At 41.2% G+C, this 25,739-nt stretch overlaps 1 protein-coding gene and 1 pseudogene across 1 annotated transcript; one reads left to right on the top strand and one right to left on the bottom strand.

Annotated features, from left to right (window-relative positions):
- Positions 1 to 1,027: 1,027 nt before the first annotated feature.
- LOC128626986 (serine palmitoyltransferase 1-like) lies at positions 1,028 to 7,181 on the bottom strand. Its single transcript, XM_053662645.1, has 3 exons — positions 7,125 to 7,181; positions 4,423 to 4,530; positions 1,028 to 1,126 (listed from the first exon to the last, which is right to left on the bottom strand). Exons 1-3 carry the CDS (start codon positions 7,179 to 7,181, stop codon positions 1,028 to 1,030), a joined length of 264 nt encoding a protein of 87 aa, XP_053518620.1.
- A 1,356-nt stretch (positions 7,182 to 8,537) lies between these two features.
- LOC119041953 (two pore channel protein 2-like) overlaps positions 8,538 to 25,739 on the top strand; it is a 30,034-nt pseudogene continuing 12,832 nt past the window's right edge.

Genomic DNA, 25,739 nt, shown 5'->3' with positions numbered 1-25,739 from the left:
GTCTGGTATTATCTGTATTTTTCAAATACTTCTTAGTTAATAAAGGCACATATAATGCCCTGATTGATGTGGCTCAGTGGGTTGCGCATCATCATGCAAACTGAAAGGTTGCTGGCTATAAGGCCAGGTCCCTGGGTGGGGTCATATGGCAAGCAAGCGACCGATGTTTCTCTTGCACATCACGGTCTCTCTTCTTCTCCTCCCTCCCTTACCCTCTCTTTAAGAACAGTAAGTAAAATCTTCAAAAAGTAAAAGCACACACAAAATGCAAAGATAACCAACAGGAGAACTAAAAATAGAAAGAGAACAGACCCTGGAAACAAGAAAGGTAGGATAAGTGAGCTGAAGTTTCATGAATCATACTGTGAGAGTCATTAGGTGTTTCCCATCATTAATCAATCAAGTAGTAATAGTGTCAGCATACTGTTAATATCTAGTTATGAAGGCAACCTGCAACAGATCTAACAGTCATAAAAAAACAGGTGGGAAAAAGCAGAAGTGTTGCTTTTCATTTTAAGTGCTTCTAACTATTTGACATATTATATCTAGTGTGTGTGTATTACTTTGAAAAAGATTTTTTTGAGAAAAGGGTACAAACTGCAATGCCTAAATTAGAAAGTATCAAAAAAAAAATCCCAGCCCTAGCTGGTGTGGCTCAGTGGACCAAGTGCTGGCCTGCTAACCAAAGGATTGCTGGTTCGATTCCCTGTCAGGGCACATGCCTGGGTTATAGGCCAGGTCCCCAGTGGAGGGCGCATGAGAGGCAACCACACACTGATGTGTCTCTCCCTCTCTTTCTATCTCCCTTCTCTTCTCTCTGAAAATAAGTAAATAAAAACTTTAAAAAATGTCCATATAATTTCTAAAGGAAATTTTTATACTGGAAACTAAAGCAGATAGTTTCTGACCTGCAGAAATGTCTAAAGCTTTTACTTCAGGTGAAAAAGGAACACCATTAAACCACCATTCACTTTGGCAATTTTATCCACAGGAAACTGAGTACAAGTCCTTTGAGTAGCAAAGTGATTTACCCTGATATGATGTTGTAGTTGAGAGCAGGATGGTCTTTCGATATAGGAGGAACAAGAGGTTCTGGTTGCCACTCTTCAATCAATTCTTCCTTTTCCTATGGGGGGAAAAGGTGTTAAAACACAGCACAAAGCTAATCACTGGACAGTGACTCCAGCAGCATCTAAATTGTTGTAGTGGAACCATCATAACGAACACACTGCAAGAAACAGGTCTACTTGTGGCTAGAAATGAAACAGAATCACTTCTGAGTTTTGGACACTTACCCTCCTCACCTCTTACCACAGGCTAAAGGCTCTTTTCCATGTAGTTTTGCGGGTGACTGGAAAAATTAAGAAAATTTTATTGCTAGGTAAGAATTTTTTCACTGTGTGAAGTATGAAGCACACCTTATAAATTGTAAAACAAAAAGAAAGTCTACAATACAAAGGTGAGAAGCATGACTTCTGGTAAGTCAGCTCAGCCTCTATTCCCAGACAACACAGGAAGCCACACCCAAAGCACTTATGGAGGTGACCACTATGAGAAGAGATCGACTGGGTCATGAAGCACTGTTTCTACAAGCCATCACAGAAATTCGGGTGCAGCTGAGATACAGGAAGAAAAGCTCTCACGATTCCTGCAATGGGATCTGGCTCAGAAATTGTCATAAAAAGCGATTTTATTCACTTTTATCTGTTATAACTATATTGACTAGTCTGAGTTTCTTATCCTGTCTCATATCAGAAAAACAGGTAATTTCGAAAATGTAGTCTGGAGGTACAGGATAAGATGAGGCACCTAAATTAACATGATGGCCACAGCAATTCTTGCCTTGCAAATAGACTGTCTCTCAATAATTCTAGTCTCATGCTTCTTTTTTTAAACTTTTTTTATTGTTGTTCAAGTATAGTTGTCTCCATTTTACCACCCCCAATCTCCTCCACCCTAGCCATCCCCACTTCCCACCCTTGATCTTATCCCTCTTTGGTTTTGTCCATGTGTTCTTCATAGATGTTCCTGAAAACCCTTCCCCCCTTTTCCCCCATTATCCCCTCTCACCTCCCCCTCTGGTTACTATCAGTTTGTTCTTAATTACAAGTACATTATGACTTCACCTCTAAGTGGTATCTAATCAACAAAACAAACAAGCAAGCAAAATATATCCAGAGACATTGAAATCTATCCTCGTATTTCTGATAAATGCTTTTGTGCATTCTTCTACTGATGGGCAACTCCAGAGCAGGATCAATGGCACATTCACCTGATTTTCAGGCACTCAGAAACACTGACGAAATAAATCAACCACTAAATTTCTCATGTGTTTCTGCCAATGACCTCACAGAAGAGTACAGCAATCCGAACAAGCCTGGAGTACATACACGTCATGCACACTGTGCACCGCTACCGTGAAGACACATGTTAGAATCCAGTCAGGATGCCCTGCTGTTGAAGAGCTTCTGTAGACCCATCTAACTGACAAGGGCACTTCCCACTCACAACACTCACAGTTCCTTTTTCTTCCACTGTGGTTAGGGTAAGGTGTCAGTGATTACTAACTCCTGTTCTAGCAAAGTTTCCTTTCAGAGGATCATTCTAAACTAGATTTACATATCACTTTTAAAAATATTTTTTATTGATTATGCTGTTAATTGCTGTGGCCATCATGTACACTTGCCCCACCTCCCTCCTTCATTCCCCTCCACCCTGCACACCCCCTCCCACCCACATTCCCCCCTTTAGTTCATGCTTCTACATTTCCCATACTATTCTTGCCTTCCCCCTGTCTATTTCCTACCTACCATCTATGCTACTTATTCTCTGTACCTTTTCCCCCTTTCTCCTCCTCCCACTCCCCTGTTGCTAACCCTCCATGTGGCCTCCATTTCTGTGTTTCTGTTCCTGTTCTAGTTGTTTGCTTAGTTTGCTTTTGTTTTAGGTGTGGTTGTTAATACCTGTGAGTTTGCTATCTTTTTACTGTTTTTATATTTTTTATCTTCTTTTTCTTAGATAAGTCCCTTTAACATTTCATATAAGAAAGGCTTGGTGATGATGAACTCCCTGAACTTGACCTTATCTGAGAAGTGCTTTATCTGCCCTTCCATCCTAAATGAAAGCTTTGCTGGATAGAGCAATCTTGGATGTAGGTCTTTGGATTTCATGACTTGGAATACTTCTTTCTAGCCCCTTCTTGCCTGTAAGGTCTCTTTTGAGAAATCAGCTGACAGTTACTCTTTTGAAAATGTATATATGTGTGGGTTGATATGCTTAAATGAAAACTAAGAATGTTTGGACTAATTTGTGTCATGGCCACATAATTATCCACAAAAAATTCCTAAACACCAAGGGAAAAATATAGGCAGGATTTCTGACTTGGAGGGCTCAGCCTTACTACAATGCTACAGAAATAGTATTTGTTCAGTGGCAAGATAATTCCACAAAGTATTCGTTAAAAGGAGCAGGGGGAGAGGGAGAGATCTATGGTCAAGTTTAGGGCATTCCTCCAAAGAGAGATCAAATATGCACCAGCATACTAAAGGTTATAAGAAATCATGCAATGAGACGTCTCTTTCTTCTGCTTTATCCGGGTTGCCAAAACTTCCTGCCCTCAGAACCACACGCTTCATGTTCTCTAGGAGACAGTGCCTGAAGGTTTCATGATTAACATTAACAACCAGGACAGCAGCAGCAGAAGAGAAACCAGGGAAGCAATCGTACATGGCTATGGTGATTCCACTTGCATTTCTTTCTTTGAATGCTCCAGGAAGTAAAGAAAAGCCCACTGCTTTATCTTTCTGCTGCACCCCATACTGCCCTGTGAACCAATGTTTTCGAGATTTTTGCAGGAAAACATCTCTCACAATCCCTGCCTCTCTAAGTACCTGGCACAGCAACCTGAGTGACAGAAACTGTCCTACAGTCAAAATTGTTCTTCTTCTCTCCCACTGAGGCGGTCACTAAGTGCTCCTACATTGATGCTATGGGCACTTCTAATTCTTAAGGTTCACCTGGCTTGGGGTGGGAAGGTGGGGTCTGTGGGCTGGGAAGGAGTCTTACTACAGGGAAAACTTCCACTCAGACTTCAGAAAGAGTGGGGCTTTTATCAAGCAAGTCATAAAATCTTGCACTTGGACATTGGAAATCCAGTAGCTGCCCATGCTTCTCTTTTATCACTTACTTGTAAGACTGCAGTTTGCCCCTAGCAAAGCAGAGAAGCTACGGCATGGAACTCCTCTGGGTAGGTACTTCATCCTGGCTTTCCCATGTTCTTCCTACACTGTATTTCATTCCCCTTGATTTCCTTACGTTCCAGAAAAATATTTTAGCATACAGTTGGCCACTACAACAGGTTTTTTGAAGATGAAGCAACTATCATCACACACCAAATAATAACACTGGACTTTAATTTCTTACCTTGACTGTAAGATCAGATCGTTCTTGCAGTTTGTAAGTTTTAGAGAAAAGAAGTCTGATTATCCAGAGTATCAGAATTCCTTCCAAGATAAGATGGTAAGCGGGAGCCTAAAAGTGAGTTGAAAACAAAACAGAAAGTGAAATAAACACTTCTAAAACCTGCATGTGAAATTTAATGCACATGTCAATACTGTTTGCAATTACTGTTAACCTATTACTTCTTATAATTTACTTTCAAAGTTCCTTGCATTTCTCCTGATTCCCTTTCCCATTTCTAATGGTAGGCAATTTCCTTTACACATTAAAAAATCTCTAATATTGCAGATATAAAACATCTTTAGGTTAAAAAAATCTTTAAAATGACATCCCATACAAAATCCCAACATGTCAAACAACATCAACTATGAGATCCTACTGGTAATTTAAACTTTTACTGCTGGGAGAAGACCGGAACAAAGACTTCACAGCTTCACAAGCCTTCTATAACCCTGTCTACCATAGATGAGTTAAGAAAGTTATTTGGAAACCAGTTTCCATAATTCTTAGAGTTTTGCATGTCTTACACACTTTCTCTGTTTTTCTAGTAAGCCTTTTAAAATCCTTCTTGCAACATGGCTGAGGAAAAAGACTTTATAAATGCTTAAAGGGGAGAGCAGGTCTGTTTTTCTACTGTAGTTCCCCAAAAGTGTGTAGCGATTTCCAGGTCAACAGCATAAAGATGCCTTTGATTAAATATTCTATGTCGCATCTTCTTTTTAGCTGTACATTTCCAGGATAAAGACCAAGGTGACTTCTAATTTTTGTTCAACTGGACATACAAAGAGCATGTGGAAGATTCCACACCATCAACTAAACACCAGTCAGTTACAAGGCGCTCTAGTCCCAATAGTTGATTATTGAAAATTTAAAAGAGGTATTTAGAAATGTAAACACAAGTTATTTTCAAACACTATACGGAAAGAAAGTGATGATGATTCACCACATTAAAAAAATATTTTGAATGTGGAGACAGGCAAACTGCTGAAAAATTCCTATGTAAACTTCCAGGTTAATGTACAAATAACTTTTAAACTATATATATATGGTGCATACACACACTATTACACATTTCTTTTTAGGGTACATGACACAAGACTTCTCAAATTCTATACATGAAATGTATAGAAATTGAGAGCAAGAGATCTTTCTTTAAGATGACTTTTTAATCTGCGGCTCCTCCTTGAATATAATTCATTTCAAAATAAGGACTCTAGTCTAAACATCCGTTTGGTTTTCTTAATAATTGGATTCTAGTAGGCAAACATCTGCCCAAGTCACTAAACATCCCCACTAAACAAAGGATCCTAAGAAAAACTGAGATACTCTGTAATGAATTAATGAAAATGATAAATGAGGTTTCTTTTCCTGTAAATGTTACAGCCAGAAGTACTTCTCCCAAGAGTTACTCTTTGTCAATTATGCAGTTTACCAAAAGGGAGCAACAACAGAAAAAAGAAAGTTATTCACTTATTTTAAAAACCATTAAATTTAAATGGCTTGGGTTTTTTTGTTTTTTTGTTTTTTACTATTAACCTAATGTTGGACATCACCTAGGCCACACTGGCTCTGTCAAGGCACATCTGCTCTTGCTGTTTTTCAGCAAGTCCTTCCTCATAAGCTTTGCAATGGCAGACACCATCACCAGCAATGCCAGAAGCAGCAATATTAAGTTTTTAAAAATTGTCCACAGAACTGAGATTCACTCAAAATGATTGTGAGCTCTATAAGCACAGGGACTTCTTGTTTGTTCATCGCACTAATCCCTGCGTCTTGACCTGTGCTGTCCAATGCCATAACCACTGTCACCAGGTGATTATTGAAATCTACATCTAAACTAAATTAAATAGAAAATGTAGCCCCTCAGTCGCACTAGACACATTTCAAGTGCCTCACTGGTTAGTGGACATTATTTATATTGAATAGCCCAAACAGAGAATAGAAAGTTCTATCGGACACTGTGGTGAAGCTCAGTAAATACATGTAAAATGAAGAAACATTCTCTATGACTGACATTTGGTTTCATGTTATCTAGCATACTTGAAATAGCTAGACTTTCAACACACTCTTGACCACCCTTCCTTTAAAGTCTACCAAAAGAGTTGTCTCTTTACAAGGTGGAAAATGGGGCATATGCAAAAGAATGACAAACGACTGTATTTCATATACCTAAATCCTAAATAACTCAGCTTCTTTTCTAACATGACGTCTCCACAAAAACGGACAAACCACTTCATCACAATTCTTCCCCCGTCTCCTGCTGCACAGTTCCGAGGACCCGACTTCCCTTGCACCTCCCCAGACTCAGTTCTTCCACTGAATCTTCACCACCCGTTTTACCAGCAGTCCCAACTCTGGTTTTTGAGGAACAACCTCTCTCCTGTGCCCCCTCCCACATGTTCCCCTCCAGAGCAACAACAGGACCATCAGCGGGCTCCATGCCAGATGGAGCTCAAAGCTAGACGTTCGGTTTGCGCTCCTGCCGGTCCCTCCCTACCCTCCACCTCGGGGGCTGGCGCGCCCCCGCGAGCCATTCCAGTCAAGGACGCAGAGGATCCGAGCGTGACTGAGCCAATCCCGCCCAGGCTCTGACCACAAATCCGCACGAGTCGTCCCACTTCCCCAGGGCCGGGGGTGGTCGTGGGCCGCTGGGCTGCCGAGCTCACCTCGTACAGCGCCTGAACCATCTCCACCAGCACCCACTGCTCCGCGGCTGTTGCCATAATTAGCCACTGGGGATTCCCTTGGGAGGGCAGTCTCAGGTACATCTAACAGTGTGCGACTTAGCCCAGTGACCCAGCCCTGCCCATCACCTGCTTGTGCACTGGGCAGCCTAGGCTGCGTGGGAATGAGAAGACCTAGGGCTCTGAGGGTTGGGTATAGACTTAGGCAGCCTGGAAGGAAGGCTTGGAAGGGCACGTTGTTTTATGGCATAAGTGTTCCTATGTGATAAAGCTGTGCCGGTCACCATGCTGGGCTTTTGAGATGGAGGAATTAAATAAATGATCTTGCTCTCTGCATTTATGCACAGGGAGAATTATTAATGTAATTGATAACTGTAGTCTTCACTTTTACTTTTTAATTTTTTTACTGTTATTTTTTCTTGTTGTTCAGTTACAGTTGTCCCAATTTTTCCCCCATTGCTCTCCCCTATACCCACTATTCCAGAGTCAATCCAGACCCTGTTGTCCATTACCATGAGTCTTTACCATGTACATGTTTCTTTTTCTCAGAAAACTAAAAATAGACCTGCCTTTTTGACCCAGCAATTCCACTGCTGGGATTATATCCTAAGAACCCTAAAACACCAATCCAAAAGAACCTATGTACCCCAGTGTTCATAGCAGCACAATTTACAATAGCCAAGAGCTGGAATCAACCTAGGTGCCTGCCAGTAAATGAATGAATCAAAAAATTATGGTACATATACACAGTGGAATTCTATGCAGCAGAAAGAAAGAAGGAGCTCCTACCCTTTGCAACAGCTTGGATGGAACTGGAAAGCATTATGCTGAGTGAAATAGGCCAGGTGTTGAAAGACAAATACCATATGATCTCACCTTTAACAGGAAGCTAAACAACAAAACAAACAAGCAAGCAAAATAAAAACAAAGACACTGAAATAGAAAACAGGGACAGTGACAAGAGGGGAGAGGGGAGGGAATTTCAGGGAAAAAAAGGGAAGGATTTACGGAACTAGTATAAAGAACACATGGACAACAACTAAGGGGGGTGGAAATGGGAGGGAGGTGAGGAGCACTGGGGTGGGGTGGGCTGGGATGGGAGTAAAAGACAGAAAACTGTACTTGAACAATAATTAAATTAAAAAATTAAAAAAACAAATAGAAAAAATTTTTATAATATGCCCAAATGAAAAATCTTTGCGATATGATTAAATGGAAGGAAAATTTACAATTAGTGGACAATGCTAAAAATAAATGAAAGAGCAAAAACAAACAACAAAAAATAAAGTACTTAATGCGTATGCCAGGAACTATTCTAACAGATTCACAAGTGTTAATTCAGTCACTCCTTTCAACTCCGATGGGAAAATATTATTATTCCCATTAATGGAGAACATGAGGATTAGAGAAGTCATACCTGAAGTCACAGAGAGAGTTGGTGGCAGCATAGGAATTCAGAGCCCTGACAGCCTGACAGTGAGCAGGCCTGGGCTCCTGTCCACTGGCTACCCAGCTCTACACCAGAGCTCCCCTTGGGACTGGCTACCATTCTGTCCTGGACAGTAACAAGGCTGGATACTGTCACACAACACTCAAGCCTCCCCCTTTTCTGACTTGAATTTTTTCCACACCTTTTCCCAGGTCACCTTTAGGTGTGGAGGAAAATTGAAAAGAAACATTTGGGGAAAATAGATGATCCATATATTGAAGATGTATTGTCAGTAAATGTTCCTGAAACAAACCAAAAAAAAAAAAAGATACATGTTTCTTAACTAGACCTTTCCCTTTCTTTCCCCATTATCCCTCTCCCCTTTCTCCTCCAGTTAGTCAGTTTGTTTCTTATTTCCTTGTGTCTGGTTCTATTTCACTCATTTGTGTTTTTTCATTAGATTCCTCTTATAGGTGAGACCATATGGTATTCATCTTTCACTGCCTGGCTTATTTCACTTAGCATAAAACTCTCCAACTCCATTCATGCTATCCCAAAAGGTAGGAGTTCTTTCTTTTTTCTTCTGTTGCATGGTATTCCATTGTGTAACTGTACCACAGTTTTTTGATTCACTCATTTACTGATGGGCATTTAGACTTTCCAGCATTTGGTTATTGTGAACAATGTTGCTGTGAACATTGGGGTGCATAGGTTCTTTGAAATGGTGTTTCAGAATTCTTAGGGTATAATCCCAGCAGTGGGACCACTGGATTGAAAGCAGTTTCATCTATAGTTTTTTGAGGAAATTCCATGCTATTTTTTGTGGACGTGACTTCTTCACAAGTCCCCCACCCCCGGTGCCACAGACACAAGTGAGTTAATAATGACCGAGATGTACTGGATCTGCTTAGGGGAAGAGGAGTGGGCTGTGGCCAGTTTCTCAGGGGAGACAAAGGCCAGCAGCAGCCAGTTTCTCCAAGGAGAAAAAGGCCCCGAGCCCCTCCTTCATAGCCTTTTATTGGGTTGTAATGCACAGGAATACAGGGCAGGGCGGCAAGGATCAAACAGCAGATAACATTTCAAAGATATCTGAGGATTTAGTATCAGTCAGTGTCTGTCAGAAAGAGAGTTGCAGAAATTTTGGGAGACATACTCATTTTTTCTCAGACCCTTATCATATGAATGAAAGCACTCTTAGAGCAGATTTCACAGGTTTATCAGTAAGTCTTTGTGATGCCAGATTTTTCCCCAGGACACGCTCTAGCAAGGCAAGGAGCTACACCCTCCCCCAACAGGTATTCAGGTTTAAGGGGATTAGAGCCAGGAAGTGCTCCCAGAGAACATGGGGACTTGGGCTATGTCAAAGCCGGGGGTGGGGTGGGGGGCGAGAGTCCATTGCTCTTTGTCGCAGCCCCCCCCCAGTCCTTCTATGAAGGCCTCCTAAGTGATCGAGTCTGGCTTAGGTTGCCCCCAGCTGTGAGTGGTCTTACCCATCATTGACTTCCGACCAAACTCTGGGAGCAGGGAGAGGAACTGAGGCAGTGTTTGCTACCAGACACAGGCTTTGTCTCCTGTGGCTGGCATTCCAAAGGTCGTCTCTCACCCTTAGCCACAAGGGGTAGAGATACAATTTCTAAAACTGGGCAGAGCAGTCTACAACAATTTTCTATAGTGGTTGCACCAGTCTGCATTTCCAGTGTACCAGGGTTCTCTTTTCCCCACATCCTGGCCAGCACTTGTTGTTTGTTGATTTATTAATGATAGCCATTCTGACTCGTGTAAAGTAGTATCTCATTGTGGTTTTAATTTGCAGCTGTCTGATGGCTAGTGGTATTAAGCAATCTTTCTTATGTCTATGGGCCCTGTGTATGTTCTCCCTGGAGAAGTGTCTGTTCAAGTCCTTTGCCCATTTCTTAATTAGATTGTTTGTCTTTCTGGTATTTAGTTATATGAGTTCTTTATGTATTTTTGAGATAAGCCCTTGTCCAAGGTATCATTGGCAAATATGTTTTCCCATACAGTTGGTTCTCTTTTCATTTTAATGTTGTTTTCTGTAGCTGTGCAGAAGCTTTTTTAATTGATGAAGTCCCATTTGTTTATTCTCTCCTTTATATCATTTGCCCTAAGAGATATATTGGTAAAGATATTGCTGTGTGGAGTATCATAATCTTTACTTTTAAATTATATAAGTAAATCCAGAATGTATTACCATTAAAAATACAGAAATATGAATAAAACTAGCCAACTCTTACACAATACTGTGTGTCATGTATGAGCTAAGGCTTTGCAGGTATTTTCACAGAGCAGGTAGGTTTGGAAACTTCAGTGTCTTCATAGTGTGAGATGAAAGAATGTGTAACCTAATGAACAATTTTTTTACAAGAGTTTATTTGAGCCAAAAGTTTGAGGACATGCCCAGGACTATCCCACATTAATATAATGCTCTGTAGAATGGCAGTTTTGAGCTCATTTTATACATTGGAATAAAAAAAGATAAGGTAAGGAGAGTTGTATGAAATCTACTGAGAGGAGAGAAAGCTGCAGGGGTGGAGTGGTTTATCTCTAGGATTTGATTAAAAGTAAAATGGAGAGATACATACCTCTTTTCCATTGGTGTAGGGTAGTTAACATTTAACATTAACAATAGAGATGGTATCTAAGCAACAAGATTTTTGGGAACAGCTCTGCCTGGTTTCAGGAATTGTAAATGCCTCCCATGGCTAAGACTGAGTGAGCAACCTCCAGAATGCAAGACACTTAGGAGACAAAGCTTGTCTCTGGCAGAAAGTGCTGCTTCTGCTTCTTCCCCTGCCCCTAAAGCATGGTCAATGTCCATGATGGGTAAGACTCCTCACAGAAGGGGCGACCTAAGCCAAACACAATCACTTGGGAGGCCATCATGGGAGGACTCAGGGGGCTGCGACAAAGAGGGAGCAATGAACCCTTGCTCCCCAGCTATTCTGACATAGCCCTAGTCCCCATTTTCATCTGGAAGAAGAGCTTCCTGGCTCTAATCCACTTAAGCCTAAACACCTATGATGGGGAAGGCAGTGTAGCCCTGTGTGGAAAGGGTGGTTCCCCGGGTGATCAGGCCTAAGAAAGAATATATAAAAGTCCTGTGAAACCTGCTTTGTTTAGAATGCTCTCATTTAAATGATAAGGGTCCAAGCAAGAAGTTTGTTCCTCAAAGTTTTATGGCTCTTTAGCTATCTGACCCTGACTGAGAGAGAATAAGCCCTCATAGTTCTTTGAATGCTCTCCATTGTTTGATTCTTACCTGTATTCTTGGGCAAATGAACCCAATAAAAGCCCCTTGAGAAAGGGGCTCTTGGCCCTTCTCCTTTTAGGTATCAGCCACCTTTCCTCACTGAGCAGATCATGTCTTGGCAGTATCACTTTTATCCGTGGTGGACAGGGAGACTTTGTGGGCAAAGTTGCCCCCACACAAGATAATAAGGAGTCTCTCGTGCTCTGGTGCCCATGGCTGTGCTTTCCAGAGGTCTGAAAAAGAAAATTACTCCAATGTTTCAAAGATATATTATCTTATGTGCACAAAGATCATAGACAAGGTTTACTTAAGGTTATAATACCATGACCTGCTTAGTTAGGAATTTTTTATTTTCATATTATACTGTGCGGTTACTTTGGGTCACTGAGTTTATAAGGTCTACCATGTACCCACCTCTGCTCCTCCCTTTGTCAGGCTTAGAGTACAGACCCTTCTGTGTTCACAGTTGGTATATGCAAATATGTTGTACACACACTTACTTACATTGGATTTATTTTAATTTTATTTTTGCTTATGCTATTACACTGGTCCTCACTTTTTCCCCTTTTGCTTAGAGCCACCCAGCCCCTCCCCCTGAGAAAATCTCCATACTGTTGTCCCTAGATGATGGCACAGGCAGGAAAACACTTTTTAAAAAAGGAGTACAGGAAATAGAAAATAGAAAAAGACACTCTGTTACTCTCCTCCCCAAAGAGTGGATTTGTTTCATGACCCTTCCAGCCACATGGCCCGTGTGAGGCTAGGCTCTGATGTATTTCTTTATGGCCTCAAACTCCCAACACAGGGCCTAAAGTAGGGTCAGCACATAGGCAGTTTAACATTTAAATCAGGTCACCCTGCAACCCACTTTACATCATCCACAGCTTTCCATCTCATTCAGAGAAAAGTTAAAGTCCTTGTTATGGTCAAGGCTCTGTCCCTTTCCTATACCAGCCATTGTTCCCTCTTCCCACCTCCCTTCTCCTACTCTCTCTCTGTGGGGCTGCTTCAGCCCTTGCTCTGCAGAGCCCTTTCCTGGTGAAACCCCTCTGTTCTTCATGACCTCATCCCCATTCCTTCTTTCTACAGGGGATCCTGCATACCCTCAACCCTTGTACTGCCTGGGTTTTCTCCAGATCACATAGGGCCACCTGCTGCAGTCCTGCTATCCTCAGTACTACTTTCCTTTCCTGAGGGAATACGGACATGCTCTTTTAGTCTAGAGCTTTGCTCTCTCTCTCTAGAGCCAACACCCTACATATAACAGGCTCTTCCTCAATGAGTGAATCACATCCCAGTTTGTCCCAGTCTGCCTCACTCATCTGCCTCCATTGCACTTATTTGAAAGCCTTTCAGGGTTTCCCAGGCCCTGGGAACAATAGTTACCTTTTTAGCCTGGCTCCCAAGCCACCTGCCATTAGTCTTGTCATTCCTCCTTCCCTTAGTCTCCACCCCCAGGACCCTCTGCTTCCCAAACAGGTAAGAACAGCTCTCCTTAGAGTCACTTTATTGTGTCTTCCTGTGTGGCTCTTAATCTTTCCAAGTTTTATCCATTTAAAACTCTGTCTGTGCTGTAAAATTACATCCAGAGGGTCTCCTCCATGAAGCCTCCTCAAACATCATAACCCTTGGAGATCTGCACATTCCTGTGCCCCTGGAGCAGTCTCACTGTGTCCTCCAGTCAGTGCTCAGTGCAGCAGCAGCAGCTCTTTCTGTATCTGTATTCCTGCTGTCCCCTGTGCTGGATCTCACTGGATCCTCTGTGCCTCACCACCAAAGGGACTGAGTTACCATTTTCATGATGGTAGATTATTCTTTGTTACTTTTCTGTCTAAAACATACTGAGTTCTTTTTGCCCTTTTCTCAAGTGATCACAAACCTATCATTAATCAGAGTTAATAAGGATTTTCTGTATTCTAGATTGTCTTATATCTGTTCCTGGGTCAGAGAACCCTTCTCTTTTATGTGAAATTGAAGAAAAGTTAAAGTGAGGTAGGAAGCAATGTGGGGACATGTGACAGTGTAGGCCCAATGAGGGTTCTGATGTCACACTGCCTGGGTTTTAGTCCCATCTGTCCCTATTCTTTCTGTGACTAGGCCATGTGCTCACCCTCTGTGTGTTTCAGACATCTCCATCTAGGAATAGTACCCACATTAGGAGTAAGACCATGATAAAATGGAATAAGCTATGGAAGGTGCTTATTATACTCCATGACACAGAGATAAACACAAAAAACAGTAACTATTAATGTTCTATTACAAAGCTGGCATCATCCTGCTTATGAAACTTGCTCTTTTACATGATATATTGTGACCCTCCTTCAGCATGAGTAAACATGCCCCCATGTGGTCACTTCTCTGTTCTGTAGCAATGGAGTGTTGATATCACTTCCTCATAGCTGACCTTAATTGATCTTATTATCTGTGGGTCCCAGAAAGCTGCAATCATCCATAGAATGTGGTGGTCAAGAGCCTTAAGATCAGTCTTTCTTATTAACTTCCCTGAAATCATCAGATAAGGATGCCATTTGGGATACAAGGGCTTGGCTTTTGTTTTTGCAGAAAATTAGCTAGTTTCTTATACAACCTGAAGTGCAATTTTGTCTTTACAGATACGAAGGGCTTTCCATAGTTTCCAGGACAGTCTGCCTGATATCCTCTATGTCTTCCTTCTGATCATTTTCAGTATGCTGGTGTTCTCCCTTTTATGGGCTTGAAGTTAGTTTTTTGGAGACCAGTGAACATACTGCTCCATGGGTTTCCACCTATGAATTCTCCCATGTTTTTTCAGTGTGTTGATGCAGAATCTGTCATCGAGCACTATCTTCCTCATTCAGACACTCCAGGGATGTGCTTGAAAGGGGAAAAGTGTATAAAAAACACATCACTTACTTTTAAGTATATTTTATTAATTATGCTGTTACAGTTTTTCAATTTTCCCTTTAATCCCCCCTCTGCACTGCACCCCTAACCCTCCAGCCTTCCCCTGCCCTGCTTAGTTCATGTCCATGAGTTGTACATATAAGTTCTTTGACTTCTCTATTTCCTATACCATTCTTAACCTCTCCCCATCTGTTTTATGCCTACCAATTATGCTTCTTATTCTCTTTAACTTTAAGCCCCATTCTTCCCCTCCCCTCCCCACTGAAAACCCTCCATGTGATTTCCACTTCTCTGATTCTGTTTTTGTTCTGGTTGTTTACTTAGTTTTTGTTTCCATTTTTTTAGGTTAAATTATTGATAAGTTGTGAGTTCATTGTCACTTTACTGTTCATAGTTTTTTATCTTCTTCTATTTCTTAGATAAGTCCTTTAACATTTCATATATAATAAGAGCTTGGTGATGATGAACTCCTTGAAGCTGACCTTATCTGGGAAGCATGTCATTTGCCCTTCCATTCTAAATGAGAGCTTTGCTAGATAGAGTCATCTTGGATGAAGGTCCTTGCCTTTCATGACTTTGAATACTTCTTTCCATCTCCTTCTTGCCTGTGAAGTTTCTTTTGAGAAATCAGCTGATGGTCTTATGGGAACTCCTTTGTAGGTAATTATCTCCTTTTCTCTTGCTGCTTTTAAGATTGTCTCCTTATCTTTAATCTTTGGTAAATTAATTAAGATGTGTCTTGAAGTTCCTCTTTGGGACCAATTTCTTTGGAAGTCTCTGGGCTTCCTGGACTTCCTAGAAGTCTATTTTCTTCACCAGACTGGAGAAGTTTTCCTTCATCATTTGTTCAAATAAGTTTTCAATTTCTTGCACTTGCTCTTCTCTTTCTGGCACCCCTATGATTCAGATATTGAAACGTTTAAAGTTGTCCCAGAGGTTCCTCAGCCTCTACTCAATTTTTTTGAATTCTGTATCTTCATTCTGTTGTGGTTGGATGTTTATTTCTTCCTTTTGTTCCAGATCATTGATTTGAGTCCTGATTTCCTTCCCTTCACTGCTGGTTCCCTGTATATTTTGCTTTATTTCACTTTGGGTAGCCTTCATTTGTTCTTTCACCTTGTGACCATTATTTCTATGAGCTCAATCATTTCTGTCAGCATCTTGATTACCAGTGTTTTGAATGCTGCATCAGATAGGTTGGCTATCTTCTTGTCACTTAGTTCTTTTTCTGGAGTTTTGATCTGCTCTTTCATTTGAGCCATATTTCTTTGTCTTGGAGCACTTTTTATGTTGTAGGGGACCAGGGCCTTAGGTGTTCACCCAGGGATGCAACCCTCTTTGCTGCATTGTGGTGCTGTCTGTGGGGGAGAGCTCTGAGAGGGTTACTCACTTGTTTGGCTCTAGCCCACACTTTCCAATGAACTCTGTTGTGTGAGACTGGGAGTTTCTCCTGCCATGGTAACCCCTGTGGTAGTTTATAGCTAGCTTGAGTCTTTAGTTTCCCATTCAGCCAGCCCCTCCTCCCTTGTGTGGTCCTCCACCTTGCTTGCATGGTCCACCACCTTGCCTTGGGTCTTCTCTGCCCCACCCAGCTGCCCATCTCTGTCCCTTCTGCCAGTCTGGTGAATATTTCTTTAATTCCTTGGTTATCAGAATTCCATGTAGTTTGATTTTCTGGCACTTCTTGTTATTTATTATTTTTAGATTGGTTGTTATCTTCCTTTTGGTTGTTTGAGGAAGTGGAAGGTTTCTACTTACACCTCCATCTTGGCCAGAACTCAGATCACAACATCACTTATTTGTGTGGTTTGTCTCATAGTGTTTTGGGGTCCTTTTTAGGGGTCTTAAAACAGTGGAAGTATTGTCCTACTTCACTAACATCCTGGAAATAGTGTTTGAGGTCTACCTGCTGGTCACTACAGTGAATAGCCCTGACATCATGTATGTGCATCCCCAATTCACGTGCATGGACATCTGTTACTGTAACAAATTTTGCTTTGTTAAAGGGGCTGAGAGAAGGAAAACCATAATTTTTTGTTTATTCATTATTCATTGTAAAAATTTTGAAGACTACAAAAATTTTTCAATAATAGTAGGCTAGCCTCTGTATTTAAATCTACATAAAGTTGAATTTTTTAAAAACTAAAAGCATCAGGAGACATTTCTTGGAATACAGCCCTTAAATATTTGAGATTTATTTCTATTCTGGGATTTTCTTTGAGTCTTGAGTCATGGTTTGTTCCCCTGGGCAACAGGAATGATTGGTAAAGATTCGTAGGTGTTGCCTTCCTTCCAAAATCCCATTTCTCTGCATGTGCACATTCTGGTGTCCTTTTTATTACAGGTCTACCTTATTCATGGAGGCAGCATTATTAAACACTGCCAAACTGTATGGGCAGCTACGCTGACCTAGAGTGTGGACAGAGCTCTCTCACTGCAAATGCCAATCCCATCTCATTCAATCCTGTACTCTGGGGGCAGAGTAGGTTACCCATCATCCAGCTCTTATAGGATCAGCACATTGACTTGTTTTTGTTTCTTGCTCACTATTGACCCTAGCTCTGGCCCAACACAAGCAAGCTGAAGCCCTGGCCATCCTTGTGTTCTTTTGGACCTCCCCTCAGACCTGGGCTACCTCATGCTATCACTCCAACATCCCCTCCTGTAGGAAAGTCAGTCTTCATCAAAGACAGAGTAAGCAGGCATTCTCATTTATCACTCTTGTCCTGGCATAATTATTAATGATGCCCCTTTCATTTTCATTGTCCCAATGTAAATAGAAAATTATTTGGAATCCCAGCAAGGCAGTCTGGTGTCCCTGAAGATCCTTGAGTATACACCTAAGCCACATGTCAGATTCCCTGTCATTCTGGGCAAGTCACTCTCCTTTCTAGACCTCAATTTCCTCATAATGAAGGGAGAGAGTGGGGTGGGGGATCTGTAAGGTCTTGCCTACCTTGAAAGTTGGGCAGCTCTATAAGGTGCTAAGAATTCAAAAGGCAGGATTAGAGTGAGCTTTTTAGCATGAGGGATGGTGTTGGCTTTGGGGCCCATTGTACCATGTGTGGGAGAAGGTTTTCCTGTACTTCATGTGCATGGCTTGTTTATGTGGGATGCTGGCTGAGTCTGTCTTTTATGCACTGTGAAACATAATTATTTCCTTTAGGATGCCTGCCTATTACCTCAATTGGCAAAATTCTCTGTACTTTATATCCTACACCATCATCAACACCTGCATCTTCATGTTCATTTTTCTGACTGTGGTTTACAACAATCATAGGAAGCACTTAAATGTAATATGCATGCTATGGGTGGGGGAAAGACACCTTGGCAGGGTGCAGTGGCAGGGAGGCTGGCAAAATGCACTTGCTAAATATTTTAAAGTGGCCTTTTATTTTCCTTCAGTGAATCTGTACACTTACTTGGTGTCTTGCTTTGTCCTGCTAGGCGAGAGGTTCCTTACCAGTTTCTGTGATGTGTCTGACAGTGTCTGAACACAGTGTGCATTGGCCAGTCCTGACTTTGCTTCTCATAATGCATTAGAGAGCTCATGGCTCCCTGAAATGTTTTGTGTTAAGATCAGGGATTGTGGGAATTCTCCAGGCTTGCTACTCCCTTTTTCCTAACAACAGAAGCAGGACAACAGAAGGAGGACCTTCTTACAGCCCGCAGTTGCTGCTCTGGCACCTGCATTTGATTATGGCTGGAGAATCCCTAGAGGTGTTGGGTGGGCAGAGGCTTCTGAATACTTGGGGTGAAGGATGTTTATTTGCAGCTGATATCCACTGAGACACCTCAGCCATATCACTTGTCTACCCTCCACTGCACCACTGCCACACGTCTCTGCCTAGGCTTTTTTCTCATATTCTAAAACCACAGAGAATCTTTCATTAAAGAATAATTTTCCTTAAGGAAAGACACAGCCTTTGGGATTTTGACCTTCTTGGTTCTTCCTGAAATTTTCATTGCTTAGGAATATTCCATCGAGGAGCAAGTGGAAAGTCAGGAAGAACTTAATGTTTGTAGCTAAGGAGAATTGGGTGATAGGCTTTAGTCTGAGATTTCTCCTGACCTTTGAAGGGGTCTGTCCTGTCCAGCTCCTGAGGAATCTATGTACTGTGGTCAGCTTAGCTGCTCCTGACCCCAAGACCAGGCTTCCCAGAGATCCTCTACTCTGACTTCCTCCTCCTGGGCAGGTAGAGGCTGTCTCAGAATCTGGTGTGCCTCTCCTCTCTGCTGAGTACAACTGTTGCTATGATCTGCCACTCTTGAGCTGTTTCTTTTGGCAATGTTCTACAACATGGATCATCAGCCAGCAAATATATCTGAAACATGCTTTTTTAAAAAATATATTTTTGTTTATTTTTAGAGAGAGGGGGAGGGAGGGAGAAATAGAGGGAGAGAAACATCAATGTGTGGTTGCTTCTTATTCACCCTCTACTGGGGGCCCACCTGGCCTGCAGCCCAGGCATGTGCCCTAACTGGGAATCGAACCTTTTGGTTCACAGGCCAGTGCTCTATCCACTGAGCCACACCAGCCAGGGCTGAAATGTGCTTTATGGCTCAGCATCACACAAAGTTCTGAGGAGTCAAAGATGATTAAAACATGGCCTATGTGCTTTAAGAACTGAAAGTCTGGCCATGTCATTAGTCAAGTGATGATGGTATTGAGTAATGGGCTTATGGATTTAAGTAGAGGTGGGCATAGGTGGCTTATGGTAACATGAGGAAGGTTTTCCAGCCTCCCCCTTCTGGAAGCTTCCCTGTGGTCAGCTAGATGGCGCCTCCTAGCAATCCACACTGTTCTTCCCGTCTGGCACCTCTTCTTTCCCCACCACTTCTAGCCTAGTTTTGCTTGCCAACTTTCCTCTTTCTCTTCCTCCTCCTCTCTGTCCTGATTGACTTAATGGAAAAATCTATCTTCTCTGTCTCCTGGTCTCCGTCTCAGCAGCATAACCAATTACCTTTTTTTTCTGGAATCTTCCAACCTCACAGACAGAGCATAGTGGTGACCTGTCTATCTCCTGCTGCTTTGTTTCTCACCGCATGGGTGGGTTCTCTCCTGTAAAGAGGGTAAGATGAATCTTTATAGAGACAGGGTTAGCAGCATAGACTTGAAGTCAAGAGGGACTGTGGACCTTGCTTATTGTCAGACCCATTAGTGACTTCCCTTCAGCACTTCCATTACCTTGAAATGTACAGAATAAAGATGAAAGACTTTTAAAAATATTTCTCTTTAAAAAACCCCACAATTCTGTTTTTTCAAAGAATGAGAATTGCAAACTAGCATACCTGAAACCTTACAAAAAGATACAGGCTTTCAACATTCTGAAACTCAAGGTGGGTAGAGTTTATGGTTGAGGAGGTCCAGTGGAGGCAGCTGGCCAAGGCTGGGGCACAGAACATCAGGACATATCACCTTGAGCTCCTTTTGACAACCTGCAACAAGGGACATAAAAGACATGTGAGTAAGAAGCTGGAACCTCTAATGTTCCTCTTCCCTGTGTATTCACTGACAGTGCTTCTAAAGTGAGGGGGTAGAAAAGTGTTTTCAGGAGCTCTTTCGCTATCAAACTTACCTCAAAAGTCACATTTGTGAAAGATACTTAAACAGAAGCACTAAAAAAAGTATGTATTATGACAGAAACCATGGCCTTTGTCTGCAAATAAAATGAGTGACTTGTCTTGTGCTTATATATACCAGAGGACGTGAATGCATAAAAGCCGCTCTGTAAAAAAAAACAGTCTCATTCAGGAATGATTTATAAGGGTTCAGATGATTCATTGCTATTTTATCATAGAGAAATGCACTCAGTGACAGAAAGAGAACTACTAGCCTCATATTCATTTGGACAGTCACAAAACTGCTTTTTCCAAAACATGTAGTAGGCTATCCCTGCAGGTCCTAGTGGTCCTAGTAACACTATATATTACCAGAGACACCATTCATTTCAACATCAATAGAAAAGAGTACATTGACCTAGCATTATAAACACTGAAGACAGAGTTTGCTTAAAACTCGCTGTGTAGAAAACAAGCTGATTTCAGGGGGGTTGGGAAGGGTTCAAACAATTGACTAGTCTTATTTCGAGAGAATTGCACTTTCTGGAAGAACCTGGACTATTAGATCCATATTCATTTTGACATTCACAAGACTGTTTTTTTCAAGTCTGGTACAACACAGTCCATGCATGTGTCCCCTTCCCTATGCTTTCATACAGATTAGAATACTTTGGAGGTAACTGTACTGAAGGAGCTTATTTTACTTTACAGATGCCATTGTTTTATACATCTGTTCACTGACTTGAGGACACAAAAATGTTTTGAGAAGATTTTTTGGTATCAAACATACAACAAAAGTCAAATTTCCCAAAGATACATCAACAGAAGTCCTAAAAAAGTATGTATTATGACAGAAACCATGAACTTTGTCTTCAAATCAAATGAGTACCTTGTCTTGTGGTTGGTTATATATATCACAAGATGTGAATGCATAAAAGCTGTTCAGTAAAAAACAGTCTGATTTGACAATGATTTATAAGTGTTGAAATGATTCATTGCTATTTTATCATAGGGAAATGTACTTAGTGACAGAAAGAGAACTACTAGCCTCGTATTCATTTGGACACTCACAAAACTGTTTTGTCCAAAACATGTAGTAGACTATACCTGCTCATCTTATTTGGGCTATGTTTCTCTGCTGGAAAAAGTACTTGAAAGAAAACTCTAGAAGCTCATTAATCTTCAAAGATCACATAGTCCTATGCCAAAGTTCACACATGTGCTGATACAAAATAATTTCACTAGATCTTTTGCCATCACAATTTTCTTGGAATTGATATTTAACAGAGATACTTCAACTGTATGCTGAAAACAGTACTTACTATCTGAGAAACCACTCATTTCATCCTCTACTGAAATGAGTGCACTCATAACATGCTAAACAGTGTAGAAGGCTTTTGCTGGAAACCAGCCTCAAATGAAATTTTTCCTTTCCTAGCAATTTTAAAAAGTGCAAACTCTTCTTTCCTCTATTCTCAGCATGGATGCTCCAGAAACCCCAAAAGTGTACATTTATGTGCCTATTCACTTAGACCATCACAATTCTGCACAAAGTTCCATAGTACAGTCTACATGCATTTCCTGGTTAGGCTACTATTTTCTCCAAGGGAAAATACACTGGGGGAAACTGAAGTAGAGTTGCCTAATGTATTTCCTGAATAACATAGTCCAAGGCGTGCGTTCACTCATTTGCTGACAGCAATGGAATTCAGTAGCACTTTGGCTGTCAACCCTACCACTAAAGTGACATTTCAGGAAACCACTTCATCATAAGGGCTGAAAAATTTATATATTTCCAGAGACACCATTCATTTCAACTTCTACTGAGAAGAGTACATTGACCTAGCATGATAAACACTGCAGACAGAGTTTGTTTAAAATTTGCTTTGTAGAAAACATTCTCATTCCCAAGGGGTTGGGAAGGGTTCAAGCAATCGATTAGTCTTTTATCGAGAGAATTCACTTGGTGGCCGAAACTGGACTGTTAGATTCATATTCATTTTGACATTCACAAAACTGTTGTTCTGAAGTCTAGTACTACACAGTCCATCGCGCCTCCACTTCCCTATGCTTTCATACAGGATACAAAACTTTGGAGGTAACTGTACTGCAGAAGCTCTTTTTACTTTAAAAGTGCCATAGTTTTATGCATCTTTTCTCTGATTTCAGAAGTACTGTTCAGTAGTACTGGTTTTTAATTTTCTTAAATTAGCAAATAAAAAATGTATACTCATCTTCATGGTGTCAACTGTTCAGTGGAATGAGGGTCCTCATTATGTTCTGACAGGACTGTCACTGTGCATGTGTTCAACATGTAGGGAGCCATCCAGAAGCCCTTACCTTGTAACATGGTCATTCCCCTCCTGGGACTTTTTTGAGAGAGATTCCCTACAGTATGGAAAAGTACTGTTTTAATCCATATCTAGCTTCCATTCATTATTTGAAAGTGACCTAAATGTTTGTGTGTGAGTGGTTGACAACTGTATTAATGCTTACTCTTGTGGCATGCTTGGTATGTGTGAAGCATTGTCATGATTTTTCCTATGCAATTTGTGCCCAATAGCTCCCAGACTTGTCAGGAGGGGTCATTTTTGTTATTTTTATTTATTGAAATGGAAACAGGGAATCAAAGTGGTTAAGTAGTGTGCTCAAAGCTGCTAGGCTTCCAAGTGGTAGTATGAACCATCTGACTCCAAGGTTTTTGCTTTTTATCACTATGCAAAATTGCCCAAATTCTTAAAATCACTTTGTGGGAAATTTTGATGATACTAAAAATGATCATGCAGATGACAGCAATGTGCAAGGTGACTAAAATATGCCCCAAATTCTAAATTACCTTCAACTCACCAGTTTGAAGAATTGTCTAGATGGAAACACACCAGAATGGAATGGCAGCTTTGATAGGATGGCAAGATTATAAGTAACTCTAAATTTAAATGATACGAGAACTCTCAAACTAGCCAATTAGAACCATAGATGTTATTTGGATTGTAAGCATGTGTAGGAAGAAGGAAATTACCATGATTCTCTGGAAGTTATGGAAGAGTCAAGCCAGTCTACAAAGAAACAAGAGAAATGTATGGCAAGGCCATGTTAAATCAGTGGTGCCAACTTCAGTGAGCTTTGGATTTGGGATGTTAGAAGACCTTTGCCTACCTGAGTGAGCAGGAAAGGAAAGGTATCTTCCCGTGAGCCCCAAGGGTGTTATGTGACATCCACCTAATATCATGGTACCAAGTGTGTGTTCAGGAGACAATACTTCTTAAATCCTGAACAGATGGCCTTGATGCCCCTGTTAGGAACTGGCAGTGATGCACTGTTCCATCTAGCATTTCTGTAGATGGTGCCGGGGGAGTTGCTGGTGTTCCACTGGGCAATCATTGAGCACGATGCTTCTCAAACTGTGCTCAGTAAACTTTTTCATTTCCCATCTGTCTGAAGCCCATATCTTGGTAAAATACAACAAAAATTAATAACCAGATAAATGAAATTTAAAAAAAAGACCTATGAAATACAGGTCCCAATTTTTCATTATTAGAATCATCAGACATGAATTGATCCTGTCAATTGCTCTACAAGCTTCTAAATTCTCAGAAGTTATCTCATGGAGGATGTAGTCCTCAAGGACAGGGCCAGTAGTCACCCACAGGCCACCCCTTGAAGAGCACTGATTCAGTACTTAGAGGAATGGGTCAGGACTTATGCCTCCTTGGATCTTCCATTCTAAGTACTGAGTGGTGTGGCTGCCCATGTCAGTCCAGTTGTCCCAAAACTTCAGCTCCTCTTTTTCTGAGAGTTCTCCTTTGATGATTTACTCTCTGCTGCTTCTAGATGATTGGGAATCTTCAGGGATTTACAAACTTGTTCTACAGTTTCTTCTATAAAGTGAATTCCTGGAATGCTGCTGAAAGGTGAGATATTCTAAACCTAGGGACAGGGGCTTTTAAGAGTCTTTGTCAGGCACAGTTAGGCCTTCACATGTGGATATCTCTTGCTCATCTAGAGAAGAGACACCTGGTCACCAGGACATACTCATATAAATAATGTTTTTTATGTTTATAAGGTCAGTCTAACTATTGACAGTTGTTTGCCAAGTTTGAAGGATGAAATGCTTTCCTTGTCCTGATAGCTTTTCTAATGTTCTGGGCTACAAATAAAGCTCTTAAAATAATGTTCAGTGTATTGGATAAATATGAAGCATACCTAGCACATTTAAGTTCTCCTGGCACCCATATTTGTTTGAACATACTCTTCCACAGATTACATGAGCAAGAGGAAGGAGAGTGCTTTAATGATACCACAAAACTTTGTAGAGAGTGCCAATGAAGATCTTGGTACAAAAGACATCTGCCTATCTTACAGAGGTTCTTTTCTGAGTGTGAGCCATGGTCCTGGGCTGGGTCACATCTGCAAGATTTACCAGAGGAGGCAAAGAGGAGTGGTCAGTGACAAAGAGGAGCAGAGGAGTCTCAGAATGAGGCATGACCAAAACCTTGGCAGTGCCATAGAACATTTTCACTCAGACCAGGAACAGCCACAGCAGGGCAATATGTAGATCAGGTGACACTTTAACTCTTTCAGAAGTGAGGGGCCTCAGACCTTCAGAGTGATCCATAGTCATCCCACAGGCAATGAAACTCAACATTAGTGTTGCAGACTTAAGAGAAATATAAGACTCTACTTGGGTGAGGCCTGCAAATCTAGCTCCCTGGGCAATATGCAAAGATAACTAAGATCAGCCTCTGTCCCTCACATGGAGAGCTGAGGGACCTGTTCTGGTTTTTCTCTATTAATGTTAATGTACTTTGTTACAGATACATGCACATATAATCATGCCAATCAGCATGCTTAATAACAATGTTATTTTAAGCTTGAAAATCAAGCTTTTTTAATTTTAATGTATTTTATTGATTATGCTATTACAGGTGTCCCATTTCCCCCTTTTATTCCTTTCCACCCTATATCCCCATTCCCACCATCATACCCCCATTTAGTGCATGCGCATGGGTTATACATATAAGTTCTTTGGCTTCTCCATTTCCCATACTATTCTTAACTTCCCCCTGTCTACTTTGTACCTACCTTTTATGCCTCTTTCCTCCCATACCTTTCCCCCCAATTCTCCTTCCTCCCCACTGATAACCCTCCATGTGGCCTCTATTTCTGTGAATCTGTTCCTTTTGCTTAGTTCATTTTTGGTTTTGTTTTTTTAGGTTTGGTTGTTGATAGTTGTGAGTATATTGTCATTTTACTGTTCATAGTTTTGATCTTCTTCCTTTTCTTAGACAAGTCCTTTTAACATTTTGTATGATAAGGACTCGGTGATGATGAACTCCTTGAACTTGATCTTATCTGGGAAACACTTTATCTGCCCTTTCATTCTAAACAATAGCTTTGCTGGATAGAGTCATCTTGGATGAAGGTCCTTGTCTTTCATGACTTTGAATACTTCTTT

The sequence above is a fragment of the Artibeus jamaicensis genome, unplaced genomic scaffold (genome assembly GCF_021234435.1).
Source record: "Artibeus jamaicensis isolate MK-2021 breed Jamaican fruit bat unplaced genomic scaffold, CSHL_Jam_final contig_264, whole genome shotgun sequence".
Taxonomy (NCBI): Eukaryota; Metazoa; Chordata; class Mammalia; order Chiroptera; family Phyllostomidae; genus Artibeus; species Artibeus jamaicensis.
The sequence above is the reverse complement of the archived record's forward strand: the minus strand, read 5'-3'. Positions and strand labels throughout refer to the sequence as shown.

Coding starts and splice junctions, on each gene's coding strand:
- LOC128626986 (XM_053662645.1), bottom strand. CDS start 7,181: ATGGCAACAGCCGCGGAGCAGTGGGTGCTGGTGGAGATGGTTCAGGCG. Junction 4,531..7,124: donor TGGTTCAGGCGCTGTACGAG/GTGAGCTCGGCA, acceptor ACTCACTTTTAG/GCTCCCGCTTACCATCTTAT. Junction 1,127..4,422: donor GATCTGATCTTACAGTCAAG/GTAAGAAATTAA, acceptor TTCCCCCCATAG/GAAAAGGAAGAATTGATTGA.